This window comes from Pithys albifrons, chromosome 6 (assembly GCF_047495875.1).
Source record: "Pithys albifrons albifrons isolate INPA30051 chromosome 6, PitAlb_v1, whole genome shotgun sequence".
Lineage (NCBI taxonomy): Eukaryota > Metazoa > Chordata > Aves > Passeriformes > Thamnophilidae > Pithys > Pithys albifrons.
Window position 1 is genome coordinate 35,276,206 of NC_092463.1, and position 14,325 is coordinate 35,290,530.

Below are 14,325 nucleotides of genomic sequence, written 5' to 3' on the forward strand. Positions count from 1 at the left end.
TGACATGGGGTGCCGTGGTGTATTCGCTAACCACCTGCCTTAGGACACGAGTACCGTGTGGCGCTGGGGTCAGCAAGGGCACGGCCCCGGGCTGGCGGTGCAGGAGGGCAGACTGCTGTGCTACCCGCGTCCCACAGCTGTGCGCTGGGGCTGATCCCGTGGCACCCACGCCCGCCATGGGGATCCTGCTCCCCGCTCCATCTGCAGCGCCGGGCGCTCCCTCAGCCGCACCTCCGTCGCAGCCGGCCCCGGCCCCGGCCCCAGCGCCCCGGCCCCAGCTCCCCGTGCCGGCCAGGCAGGGAGGAGGAGGAGCAGGAGGAGGCGCGGAGCCCTCCGCCCCCTGCGGCGGAGCGGGTGAGGCGTTAGGACCCGGCGGCGGCGGCTGGGCGGTGCGGGGCCGGGGCCGGAGCGGTGCGGGGCGGGGGGAGCCACGCCGCCGCCTCCTCCTCTCCTTCCTCCCGCAGCCGCCCCTGCCCGTCGAGGCAGCGCTCCCAGGCTCCCCCACGGGGCGCTCGGCATGAGGAGGATCAGGGCCAATGCCATCGCCATCCTGACCGTCGCTTGGATCCTGGGCACTTTCTACTACTTATGGCAGGACAACAAGCCGCGCTCGGCGGCCGCCGGCAGGTCCGCCGGCGGCGGTAGCGGGGGCGCCCGGAGCGGGCAGAGGGGGGCCGGCAGACTGGAGCTCCGCCGGGAGGAGAGGACCATCCCCCTCATCGTGAGTGAGCGGCGGCCACCAGCATCCCGTCCTGCCGCGGCGGGGAAGGATGCTCGGGGAGGGAGTCGCCGCGGCGGGCGCGGGATGAGCTGGCGGAGGGCTGCGCTTTGCCTTTGGGTTGTTTTCTGTTTATTTTAGCATTCATGCTTGTCACCATGGCAGCCGCTACAATCGGGGAGCAGGGTGAGCACGCTCGGGGGAATAGAGTAATGCTGTGGGTAAAGTCCGAGTTGTCTCCGCCGCTCTCACTCAGCCCGGGCTCTGCTGCTCCAGGTGAGAGCGGCTGCCCTTGGCCGAGGAAAAGGGCAGGTGAAACAGCTGAAAGGTTTTTGGTTCGCGTTCAGAAGGCGCATACATACACATGTGTATACACACAAGCATGAATGTGGTCACACTGCTTTCCCGTCAGGACCAGCAGACAGCCATGACCTCTCACAAGCCCATCCTCCAGCCAGCCGGGCTCTGAGCGTCGGGCCGGGGGATGCGAGCGGCATTGCAGTGGGGGCTTGTGCAACTGGTACCAGCCTCTGCCTCGGCTCTCTCCGGTTGGAGGACCTGGGCACCACTCAGGAGTTCTGTCTCTTTTAAGCCAGAGAGAGCAGCCTGTGAGTCGGGCTCACGCTAGCGTTTGGGCAGGGTTTGAGGCGGGAGCCCTCCAGGCTCCTTCCTACCCATAGGGGTGGTAGCAGTGTCCTGACGTGCTACTTCAGTTTTGTTGGGAGCCCCACACTCTTCCTTCCCTGGATATCTGTGAGCTCAGTAGGGTGATAAAATCGAGTTCCTGACTTAAGGATGATGAGAACCTTTCCATGGAGATGATTTTTCCTCCCTTCAGCCTGTATCATAGCATGAATAAAGCTCTCCCACTTCTAGGCAATAGCTTAATAAAAAATAAAACATCCCCTGGAGCAAAAAGTGACCTAGCAATAGCATTCCCAGGAGTGATCCAGCTGAAGCAGTTCGGGAACTGCGCTGTGTGTCACTCTTTGGCTGCAAATCCTTTTGTCAGCCGGTTATGTGCACATGGAAGTGAACAAAAGCAGCAGCCTGGTCAGAACTGGGGCAGAGACCGGGTGCCAGGGCTCGCCACTTCCCCCTTGACTGGCACTGGGGATTTTGGCCCATATCTGTCTTTTCTCTAGCTGTAAAGCAGGAGTGTGTATGAATGTTTGGGAAACCTTATGAATGTTTGGAAAATGCTGTCAGAGTCCTTAGGCAGCAAGGTGGAAACCCTTCAGCTGAGACTCTTGGACATTGCTTGCAGCTGCCGAAACTCAAAAGTCAAAACTCAAAGCTCATGGGCAGAGCAAGGATTCTGCTCGCTAGGGCCGGGGTTCCAGCAGTTCAGTCTGCTCTGCTGTGCATCTCTGTGGATCTCTGTGCATTCTCCTCTATGGAGCAGGACTGTGGAAATTACTATGGTGAGGCAAAGAGTTCTGTGTAAGTGCTGTTATTGTTGTAACCCTTTGGGCACACTGGAAAATGCTCTCAGGCTGGCTAGGGCTAAATTCAACAAATGAAGGATTTAGAGCACTCCTTCCTTTTATTTCCACCTTAGTGGCAGTGGAAGCTGCTCCGAAGCCTGTGATTTCTTGTGTGTGCTTGAACATGTTGCTCTGGCAGTTTTATTTCTCCATTCCACCACTTACCCCTTCTGGGTTTTTATAGCGTTTACTTTATTCCCTCTCAGGAGGCTTGTGAGGTTGCCTGAATCCGTATCATCTGCCAAGTACCTTAAAATCCTTGGGAGGAGGATGCTGTGGCAGTGCTGCATGTTGTTATATTGCTGCTGTTTGGAGGGAGGCAGTATGTGCTCATGGCTAACCACAAAGCCTCTCTGTACAAGATGTAGCACCACGCAACTGCCACTTCAAGTCTGCTCCTGCTCTCAAAAAGGATGTAAAGCATCCCAGCTCTGCTCCATGCCTGAGAACCCTTAGCAAGGAAAAATATTCGTCCTTTCCCTCTTCTGTCCCTCTGTAACTGGAATCCCAGGATGTGCCAATCCCCTCCAGTAAGCCCTGATTCCCCTGGCAGGCAGCAGCTGAGATTAAGGAGGACCCTCTCCTGGTACACCTGACAGTGGGGCATGGTAGAAATATGACATCCTGACCTGCCATGACATGGACAAGGGAAACGGGAGGGGTTTGTGGTGTTTGAGCTTCTCCTCGTGCATGCAGAGTGGTTTACCAAGGGGTTGGTGGATTACTGTGAGAGGCAATCTGGTAAAATGCAATGTGTGTGCTCCTGTAACTATGCAGTGCCATGGCTATAGAGAGTTTTACTGCAATGTATGTAACCAGCTGACTAGGCCATGGCATCTGCCTGTGCTGCTGGGCTCATAATCAAGGAAGTGACTGTGGGTGAACATGGGGCAGGAAGATTGGTGTGGATCTGGGGACAGCACTCCCCTGCAGTGAGTGTCATCTGGCTGGGTCTGAGCAGTTGACCTTGTGGGCTGAGTTAGTGGTGTGAGCCTGGGGGTTTGGTGATGCCAGGACTGTACCTGTGCAGGTGGTCCTCAGCATGGCCGAGCTTCATCTGACTGCACGGCATGTGGACTGTGGCACGGCCCACCACTCTGTCCCAGCCAACATGGAAAATGTGCCATTTCAGTTGCTCTGCTGGAGAAATAATGAATCTAGAGAAGCAACCGTCGTTTGGCCATGTAAAGCCCTCAACCCTGAGTTTATTCCCCTTGAAGTTAGGTTACTTGAGTTAATGTGTAATGGCACTTTTGTGTAAGGGGAGGTGTGCCTGTGCCCTGCCTGCTTCTTGTGTCCCTTGGCCTTCTGGAGAGCCACTGAGACAAGCTGTGTGTTTTGATCCAGCTTTTGGTTTGTTCTGCTCCTCGTGAGTGATGGTTTTGGAATTCGGGTTTGGGTTCATCTGCAAATAAGCATGACTCGTGACTTACGGGTCTCTGGAAAACATTTTTTTCAGTTTTCTAAAACTGGCTGCTCTTTTGTATGGGAAAGATTTTTTTTTCTTTTGGATAAGTGTGTCCAAGAGTTCTGCTCTTGTATCTATGCTATGACATTTCAAATTCTTGGCAAATGAAAGTATATTGCATGGGCTTAAAAACTGAAGTGCTTTCAGGCCCTGGTAGTTTTCTTTATTCTCTCAGTGCGAAGAATAAAAATCTCCTCAGGTAAACACTGTAGTTGATTGCAAGTCTCAGATCACAACTGATCTTTTAGTTGACCTTATGTTCATTAGCACAACTTTAAACTTAAAATCTGGATATCTGATTCCCAGAGTCAACACGGAAAATCTCTGAATATTTACATTGGGGCATGGGGCTGTCAGAGATCAGTGTCTCAGAAGCAGCTCATGCATCATTAAAAGTGATCCTACAGATCTCTGCTTTATAGGTAGAAGTCTTGACCTGTGGTCTCTCTGCAATAGCCTTGTCACAAACAGGTTCTACAGATGCTTGAAATAAAAATTTAGAAATATGTAAATGTCAGGACTGGCTTGGTGACACACTGAACCCCTGCATGTTTCTGCTTCCATTGCCACAGAGGGTGGAAACACAAGTGAGTACCACAGTCCCAGGAATGCATTTTTATTTTGGAGCACAGCATGGTTTCCTATCAATTAGAAGGAGCCCTGAGACTTCTGGCAGCTGGTTTGTGTGTTTGGTGTTTCTGGAGGATGGACTTCTTCCCTGAGCTCTTTTTTGTCCTTCCTTTGCAAAAGGTTGTCTCTTACCTTCAGGAAATTGCCAAGGGCCACAAGGTGTGCAATGTGTCTTTGGAAGGGCTTTGGCATTATTTCCGCACTATGTCCAGGTGGTTAATTGTTCACCATATACTGCTAGTCTGCTTTAGTATGGCACTGATGGGTGGAGCCCAGGACTCTGTTCTTCCACCTCTAAATACTGCAGCATGGGAAGCTCGCCCAGTGTACTTGCGTCCCACTGAAGAGAGCAAGGCCATTGCTGCTATGTGGGCAAAGCTTGTTAGTGAGAGGGGTGGCTGGTAATAGCTTTGAAAGAGGAATTTTTCTGTTGCCTGACTGAGCTGAGGGTGGGAGTATTTGCTCCCATTTCCTGGTCAAAAGCTGTATGTGACGCTGCCCATGGGTTTCTCCAGCTTGCTGACTTTTCTGGGATGGCATGAAAGCACCAACACACCTGGAAGATGAAAACAGAAGAGTATTGTTATTTTAATTTTCTGAATTGTGTTAGAATGGTGCCCGGTTGCTCTTTGGAGCAGGTGTGTTGTCTTTTGTCTTTGTCCTGCCAGCTTTTGTGACCTGTGTATTTCCTCTGTGACCACACTAGAGCCTGTTTGGCATTGGAGAGACCCTGTATTGTATTGCTAGCTCAGGTTGCCTGGGCTCAACCCCCTTGGCTGTTCCCTGCCTCAGTGCTCAGCCATGTAAAATGAGCACTGGGGAGATGAGATCAAGGCATCCTATTTCCTTGTAGCAAAGGCTTTCTAAAATGCTCAGCACTCAACTGAGCGTTGCCTGCCTGTGGTAAGGCAGCAAGCAGGAGACTCCTCTGGGATGCTTTGCTGAGAACGGGATGTGTCAGTAGGCATTAAACAAGTTGGCAAAGAAAGATGTCATTTGTTTGAATCCCCCACCTTGTTTAGCCAGAAAATCAGCAGTGGCTGGAGTCTACCTCCTTCTCTGAGTTGTTGAACTGGCACATTTAAGCACACTTGTATTTGCCACCATGTAAGTGCACCTTGATGTATGCTCTTCAGACCCTGGGACACCTAACTAACTTGGCCAAACAGTGTGCTCTGCTGCATTTGTTTTGTGTTGCCTTTGGCTGTGGGTATCTGAATCCTATGGAGCAGGTGCTGGCTGATGCACCGTGTGTTCATGAATGATTTTATTCTCATCCCTTCATCATGTTTCCTCTGTGTGCAGCTTTCAGAGGATGCCGTTTTCCTCACAACTGGGATAAGCTGCAACTTCCATGATTTGCTAAGTGATACCATTTTCAGGGACTTGTATCCCATGAGGCTCCTGGATGTGTGCCTCCCTGGAGGCAGGTCTTGTAGCCTTGGGCATGTAACCCTGGGAAGTGAGATAGATCCTACATAAATAAAAAAATACTGACAAACCCACCAAGACAGGGAAGAGCATTGGCATATTGTCAGGTTTGATTTCATGTCCTGCTGTTCTGTGGAGAGAGCAGGCCTAATATTTATTGAGATGCTGCAGTTCATTTTTAGCAGCCACCTTACCATTTTACTCATACCGGGTTGCTCCCTCTTGACTCTCCTGCCTTTTGGGGCCAAGATCAGGAATGTGGCTATATAGGTTTCTTTCTGCTCTTACACTGGGTAACTGCATGTCAGTTTGCACACACATGAACAGAACACAGGAGGCTGTACAGTCTCTCCGAGGCTGTGATGGTACCTGTAAGCCAGACCACCTCAGCTGCAGCAGCAGGAACTTGAGGCCAGCAAGGTAGGCTGAACAAGCCAGTCAAGTCACCATGTTCAACAGCTCATGAAGTGCTCTTGTTTTCTTAAAACATCTTCTTGCTTTCAAGGTAAAGTGAAGGAGATTTGAACTCTCCATCCTACCAGCATGCAAAACAGTTTTGCTCCCTGTGGCTCTGCAAATATCAGGAGTGTTGGAAAAGAGATGGGAAAGAAGCTACAGGTTGCTGTGCCAATGCTTCTGCAGGTCAAGGTGCACCTGCCAGTTGCTGGGTTTGTCTGTGCTGTTCAGCTTGACCTCTTCCCCTGCCAAAATCCAGCACCTGCCTGGCCCTTCACTGCAACTATATGATCTCTGCTCTTTCCAGTTTGTATTAGAGTGGGGGACATGGCCCTTAATACTTGGGGGTTTGTGGCAGCCATTCCTGCTCTGGCCAGACCCCTGCAACACTGATTTTTTTGGATTTCTGTGGGATCTCTCTTATGGCATGTGAGAGGCCTGTGCCAGTTCCCTGGAAAAGGATGACTTGGTAAGTGTTTCTCCAAGGGTATTACTGCAGGAGGAAGATTCAATGACAGGTTCACTGTTTAATATCTTATTTACAATGTTTATGTTTTAAAAATGGGGGAATGACTGCTGTATGCCTAAATGGCAGAAAATTATTTTATATTTAATTTGTCCCAGTGGTCCATGTAGTGCATTAAAAAATAAAGGAAGTGGTTCACAATGGTAATATTAATAAAATCCAGTTGGTAGCACTGGCCTTAATTGTTAATCAAAGTGATGCTGCAGCTGCAGCGAGGTAGCTGGGGCCTGGGGATTGTGGTGGTCTGGGCAGCCTGGAACAGTGTGTAGATATGAGGGGAGTGCAAGTGCAGTGCTCCTGAAGATGATTTATTTTACTATACACTTTCCATCAAATCAGTGGGTGAAGCATTTACAAGTTTTAATGAGTGGAAACATTCTTTAGTATGCAGTTAGATTTATCTTTGCATGTACAAAACTGCCTTAAGATTTAAAGGCTAAATATTTAGCAGTGTTGCTAGAAATGGAAGGCTTTGAGAGACATCTCAGGTTGCTCTTTGATGTGGTGAAACTTGGTCCAGACACTTCATCCTGAGGCAAGCAGGTTGAGAGTCTCTTGAAAGTCAAGGGGAGAAAATGTGATTTTGTTTCACTGGCACTGAGCTGGGACTGCCCTTTTTGAAGCTCTGAAAATGACAGTTATGCCTGTTAAAAAAACATGCAGAGTAGCATATAGGCAATGAAACAAACAGAGGTGAACGTGCCATGTGTGCAGGAGATGGGTTGGTGGAGGATCCTGGCTCACCTGTGCTGTGCATTGTCTCCCTTCTGCAGGGGAAACCCAAGGGCAGGGCCTAACAAGGTGGGATTTCTTGCCCTTTCTGGTTCCTCCTAGGATGCCAGCTGGTTGTTCCTATTCCATGTCACCTCAGTGACTTCACTCTCTTTCCTGTTTTGGCCATGTATGCCGCTCCCTTGTGCTCCTCTAGCCCTGCCTGCCAGCTCCTGCAGTAGGGCTGTAGACTCTTCTCTGTTTCGCAGTTTTTGGGAGGCTTAGCTTGCAAGTTTTATAAAGGGCTGGAGATGAGAGAGATAACCTTAGCAAAATATTTGGTTGAGTTCTCCCTTTGTATACTTTTGAAGCAGGAACAGGATTAGCAGAAATGCAACAGGTCAGGGCCAATCGACTGCAAGAGACAGGTGTTAAAGGTACAACATGGGCAGTGAACAACAGGATTTATTAGGAAAGTCTGTCTTACCTGCTGCTGTTTTCTGCTATGTTTTTATAAGCATATATTCTTGCAGTTTATAAAAGTGATAAAGGATTGGAGGTGGACTGTCCACTTCAGATTTCCAGGTCCCAGTTGTGCTGGTGGATGTGGAGACAGTGAGATATGTAGGAGTCCATTTGAAACAAAATCAAAAACAAAGTAAAAAAAAGTAGTGATCTCTTGGGGCCCATCTTTGCAGAGAAATTACCGATGTTGTGATGTGCGTTGAGCATATGGGTAATTTCTCGGTGTTGGTAGAGGCTGGGGTTTTGGTAGACAGCTGTACACTCCCTTGGGAGCTGCTTTGTTTCAGCTGCTTCAGGGGGCATCATCTCTGCAGAGACCTGCCTGAGCTCCCTCTGCAGTGCCAATGCAGGTCTCGTAGCACTGTTGGTGTCTAAGCCCTGTATGTCCCTAGGATGTGAATGAAGCTGTCACATGTAAGGCTGCCCCTGGGCAGGGAAGCTGTTTTGGCTGGTCAGATGATGCTTGGTTGGTTGTCCTGCCATGATGGAGCTGTAGGGTTGACTTTGCAGTTCAGGCTTCAAGGCTGCCATGGTCAGTCTGGAGTAGTGCTCTAACTTCTGACTCTGTTACAGCATAGTCACTGGTGAGATTTGGCTAAAGCTGCAGAAAATTATCTGCTTTAACCTCTTGTTTTTATTCTCCCACTTTCCAAACTTTCCGTCTTGCGAGCTGACATATGATGCCTTTGAGGAGATTTTGTTCTACAGTTGCAGAGAGAGAAAGCACCTGTGCTGAAACCTGCATCAGCCATTTTATGGGCCTATGAGGAAAAAAAAAAGGAATATTTTTCTTGCCTTTTGTTTTGGATAACAGCCCCGAAACACTTTGGGCTTGGCTGGAAAAGCACTTCTAACCAATGAAGGTGTCTTTGGAGATTCTCAAAAAATCCTGGTGCATGTGATAATGCTGTGTTTCCCAGGTGCTATAATATGCATGTGATTTTTGGTGGTTTGTTTTTCTGTTTTACTCCTTTCTGGGAGATTTTTCAAATAGTAGTAGGAATTATCAGCCACCAGGCTGCTGATGAAGTAGGCTGTATGTGTCTCCCAGTCTTCTGAAATACGTCAATCTGAACAAAATGCTTTATTCTTAAAGATAGGGCACTGTCTGTCACGATGATCTTAGAGTGGGTTGATAGGAGCACTGGCAAATGGGTAGGGTGTAACCCTGTCCCTGGCATAGCGATGCTGAGTTGCCACTTCCCTGCTGGTGCTACACTTGCAGAGCTGGCTTCCCTGGCAGTACCAGCTGCAGGCTGGAGCGAGCACAGCCATGTTCCTCTCATTGATGGAGAGCAATGTGGTATTTATACTGAGCTGGGGTTGGCAGCAGAGGATGGATGCTCTGCAATGAGGTAACCCTTTCAGAAAATCTGTTGGAGCAAATCTGAGTGAACTTGGTGTCTATTTGCATCCTTTTTGCATTTGGATAATCTAAGTCTGGTTGTGCTGTGCCTTGAAATGCTAGATTGCTGTGCCATGCCTGCTAGCTGAGTGACCCTGTTGGGCATTTCCAGGCATTTGCAATCTGTGCTGAGAAGACTGGACCACATTGGCTGGACAGTCCCAAAGAGATTTTGGGAAGGGCTGTGAAATCAGTGTTCGTTCAGGACTAGCTATCAGTTGAGGCGATGATAAGATGTGGTCAAGTGAGGTCTGGCCTCAGAAAGGTAGCCCAAGCACCTGTCAAAAGCTGCCTCTGCCTGAGAGTGAAAGGGTTTTAAATCAGCAGTTGGACTGCTGGCTCAGGTCAAATCCCTGAACAGACAGAAATCTCATGCTACATGTTAGGCAAGCCACAAGGAGGTGGTTTACAGTGAAAGTAAACACTATCTTTACAGCACAGGATACAAACTGAGTCACATTGGGTAATAGGAAAAATCTGCTGACCTGCTTGCATCACTGTCCTTACAGAACTATTAAAAATTATGAATTGTAAATTATTTTCTCATTAATTTTCTTGGATCCAAAGTGTCACCCTCAGGAAAGATGCTGGAGTTGAAGTGTTGTAGTTTGGGATTATTATGTAAATTCTCTCCCCTGCCACTAACTGCCCATGCCAGCAGTTAACAAAAGAAGCAGTTAACTACTGATCACTTGGATGGGGGCAGGTTTGTCTCTTTTGTTTTTTGGGGACATCTCTTTTTCTTAGCTCAGTGGAAGGCAGGAGCGGTGGCTGCCGAGGAGAGAAGTGGCTCTGCTGGCACTGCTGGGGATTCTGGCTGAGCTGCTGCTTTTTTCTCCTCGCCGTGGCTGTTTCTCCCGGTTCCTGCATCTGGGATCCCCGCCTCTGTTGCAGTCTGACCACCGCCCGCACTGACCACCGCCTGCACCGTCACAGCCTGCCCGCCCCGGCTGGGGCAGTGACCCAGGAGAGAGAGAGGTTTGCAGCTGCTTTTGCAGGACACGTGGTGGTTCCCCACTTTCAGCTTTCTTTTTCCTTCATCTGGGACAAGAGACACAGAGTTCATCTGAGAGCCACCACTCCTCTGTCTCGCTGGAGAGGGACTGGGAGCTACTGGGAACTCACTCCGCAGCCAGCCGGACTGTGACACTGACACTGCTTAAGTATAACTTTTCCTCCTGGAGGAAAACCTGCTGGGTTTTGTTTTTGGTTTTTTTTTCTTTCTCTTGTGGTGTTGGGGAAGCGGTTTGCACTAGTCTGTTTATATATAGCAGTTAAGAACAGTTATCTTTCTTCTATTAAAATTCCTTTTTTCTTAAATTTGATAAAGAGTGGCGTGATTATTGTGGAGAAGGCCCCCTCCCCCGCTTGTGGGTAAACATTTTGGGTTTTTTCCTCCTCAAACCAAGACGTGAAGTAAACATGATAGGGTGATACCAATGATTGTGTGAGGCAGGGCTAATGTGAAATATAGGTTATTGCTACATTCTTTCTTCTGCTGCTGTTCAGCTATTAATTATAAAGCACTGCCCTGTGTGGTTGGCACCACTCTGATTTTGTGGGAATCGAAAGGGCTACCTGAGAGCTTCTGCCACTCCTATGATTTTGGATGCATTAGTCATGGCATGGCAGTGCCATGGCACTTGAGTCCTCTCGCCCACTGCCAGCGTCCACAGGGCAGTGGGTCTCACCAATGCTCACTTACACTGAGGAATTCTTTCAGACAGTGTACTGTGTGGACCTTTTCAGAGACACTTGATGTCTGCAAAGCTGAGCCCTTTAAATCTTGGTACCCTAGTTAACAGGGATTTAGTCCTCTCGACCTGTCACAGTCCATCTCATTTTTCTCTCTCTTTCCCTTTAGTTAGAGGATTATAATTGTTGCATTGAGCTTAAAGGGGATTGGAATGCTCTGTATTTTAATTCTGCTTTTGCCCAATATGTCCTAAGAGACATCATAAAGAATGGACAGGAATGGATAAATAGGTATTAGCACCACTGCAAGTGCTGAAGAAGGGGTAAGAAAACTCTCCCTACCCTATTGTGCCTGTATTATTTTAGAGTCTGCACAGGATGCTCTATGACCTCCTGAGCTGTGGCAGCTGTCCAACACACTGGCATTAGTCTGTGTCCACAGATTGCCTGGTAAGGAGGAGCAGGGGCTCCTGGCAGTCAGTTGGGCAGGACCAGCAGCTGCAGGGGGAGAGAGTTCTGATGGAACTGGGTGCATGAAGGGATCCCTTTCTTATTTTTCTATATCTCCTGCACCATATGAGCCTTGTAAGACATTCTGTAGTTCCCCAGCTGACGAATGCATAAAAGGAACTTGCTGCTGCCAGTGGGCTGCATGTTCAGAAACCCCAGTACTCAGCTGCACATAGTGCCTTCAGCTCAGCTTCAGCAGAATCCAAAATCTAAACTTTGATCTAAACTTGACTTTTTGGAGGGCCAGGGGAGAGGTGTAGGTGGGTGGTGCTGTTCACTATGAAAGAATACATAGAAGTGTTAGGAAGCAGAAATGCAGAGTGACCATTTGAACTCCTCTAGTTGATATAGCAGTGAATCTGAGAAATCAGGAAATAACGCTATACATGGTATTTATTAAATATCCAGGAAGTTGCTAAACTTAATGAATTAAGAGTAAGTAAATTTCAAGTATCCACAATACATCATCAGTTTTCTTGTTCAGTTTTCTATTACTCCTTTTATAATTCCACTAGAAATACACCTCCCACTGCAGTATTTAGCTGTGTGAAGCTTTGATGGTGGTCTTTGCTATTCTCTGGGGCAAGGATAACCATGAAGCATGTTGCCAGATGGTTATTTTGAATCCCTAAAGGCAATTCATGTCTTTATGGTCTTGAGTAGGTGAATTGGATTTGAATGAAAAATATTTCTACTGATCCCAGAATTTGCTTTAAGTTTTCTGTTCAGTATTTTTTTCCCCAAGTGAATTCCCATATCATTGTCTCATATCTGATCAGAGTAAATTGAGATGCATTTTGGTCACTGCCTATCAGTTGGGAGCCCTTTGCAAGTCAAATGCTGCTTTAGCCTGGAGTGGGCTCAGCAGCCCTGCAATGCACAGGTAGACCTGCACTGGCTCACCATGGGGGTGACTCCAGCCATTACCTGGGTCTGCTTGGCAAGAGTTGGGTGAGGGTTGCCAGTGTGCTCAGGATTCAGGTGCAAAAGGAGAGACATGGAGGAAAGCTGTTCTCTGTGAAAACTGTCTACTCACACAGTTGCCAGCTTTTCCCCTGCCCTGGCTGTAACTCTGTGTACCAGTGAGTGCACAGCCTAGCTCACAGCTGGATGTGTGTCTCTGTCACAGGCTCTTTCTGTATGTGAGGGACTTGTTTTGGGGTTCTTCGGGGATGGGAAAGTGAGGCAGGGAGACTATTTGAATAATGAACTGTTAGGGCCTGCCACAGGCCTGCCTGGAGTTACCAGTCATCTCGCCACCCTTTTCCAAGCAATTTGCACATCAGAGTTGTCTGGGATGTCCTATTTTGTTTTTCCTATCCAAGATCTCACACAAGGCCTGTGCTGCTGGATGCTTCCTGATTATCTACAGATCTCTTGGGTATCCAGACTGGAGGCTCTTCTGCGCAGGATGAAATGTGAACAGAAAAGACAGCTTCTGTCCTGCAATTTATAGCCTCTGCAGATGAGTAAGAGAGAGTTCGGGATAGAAAGCATTCTTTACCCCACTTCCTGTTGCAGAGCTGAGATTAAGCCTCTATCTCTGCTGAAAGAATGCAAAGGTATTATTCAGATCTGCTAACCTCTGGTTATTAACTGATGAAAATACCAGTGAAGGCAAGACAGCTTGGATACTAAGTGTGTACCAACACTTACTCAACTTTCTGTTGGATTCTAGCTACTACTAAGAGACAATTAAAACTCAGTTTCCCCTCTGGTAGCTGCTATTGTACCTGGCTATACCTCCTACGTTTTGTCTTGGTAATATATTTTGACCACCTCCCCACCCCTTGTAATTTCTCTGGTCAGTGATGTGTTGGCCACCTAAAACTACTTGGGCACTTTGTGTGTAACGTGAGGGGGCTAGGACAGCTTGAGGGAAACAAATTTGGCTTGTGGCTGGAGGGGGTTGTTGGGGAATCCCCTGCCCCTGCTTACCTCAGTTACCCCAAATTCCAGCTCAGGTCTTGGTGTGCATTTCTTTCTGCATGTTCATTTTGGGGGAAGAGTCAGCATTTGGGGATAATTTGCTGGGAGGGGAAGTGAGGAGACAAGTTAGAAGAAGCTTCTAAAGGATTTCTGTATGTGCAAATGTTAATTATTAAACCTGCTACCATGTAGCAACATGATTTCTCATCGTGATAAGCTGCCTCTCCAGGCTGGACAGGAATAAATGTCAGAGTTGTTTGCTGACCTCTGGAAGCTGGACTTCAGGACTTCAGCTTTTCCCACTTCAGTCCTAATTCTGAACGGTGTTGAAACACTCCTTAGCAGGCTGGGGTTGCAACCAGTGGGAGTCCTTGGGGCTGATGCTGCTTCTTCAGTCTCAATTCTGCTTTTGGAGAATGGAATTCTCAATTTAATCAGGGTAGAGTGAGGTTCCCCACGTATTGTTTTCAATGCCAAATAACAGCCATCACCATTGTCTAGCTTCTAGTTCTGTGCTTAAACAAGTATCTTGTGTAACTTGCACTTGTGGCTGGAAAATACACTGTAGGACTTTTAATCATTCGTTCTGCAGAAAAAACTTTTCATCTGGGAATATGTTTGTGGCATTTGTAGCAGGTTCTTGTTCTTTGTCTTGCTACTAAGTTCTTTATGCAGATAGATAACAACATAAGTGCCTGGATGCTGAAATGCTTATATGCCTGGCTGGTGGCATGTAGCACAAGTTGTCATATGCCATCTGACTGGGCATATGTCCTTTTCCCCACAGGTTATTAATAGTCAAATGCAAGCACAAACAACAGCATCTACTTTTTT

General features: G+C 48.1%; 1 protein-coding gene across 1 annotated transcript in view; it reads left to right on the forward strand.

Annotated features, from left to right (window-relative positions):
- Window positions 1-424: 424 nt before the first annotated feature.
- Window positions 425-14,325, forward strand: part of GALNT16 (polypeptide N-acetylgalactosaminyltransferase 16) — a 73,638-nt gene continuing 59,737 nt past the window's right edge. Inside the window, exon 1 of the mRNA XM_071558177.1 lies at window positions 425-721. Within this exon, the coding sequence (XP_071414278.1) occupies window positions 518-721 (204 nt within the window). The 5' untranslated portion in view covers window positions 425-517. The remainder of the gene's footprint in view (window positions 722-14,325) is intronic.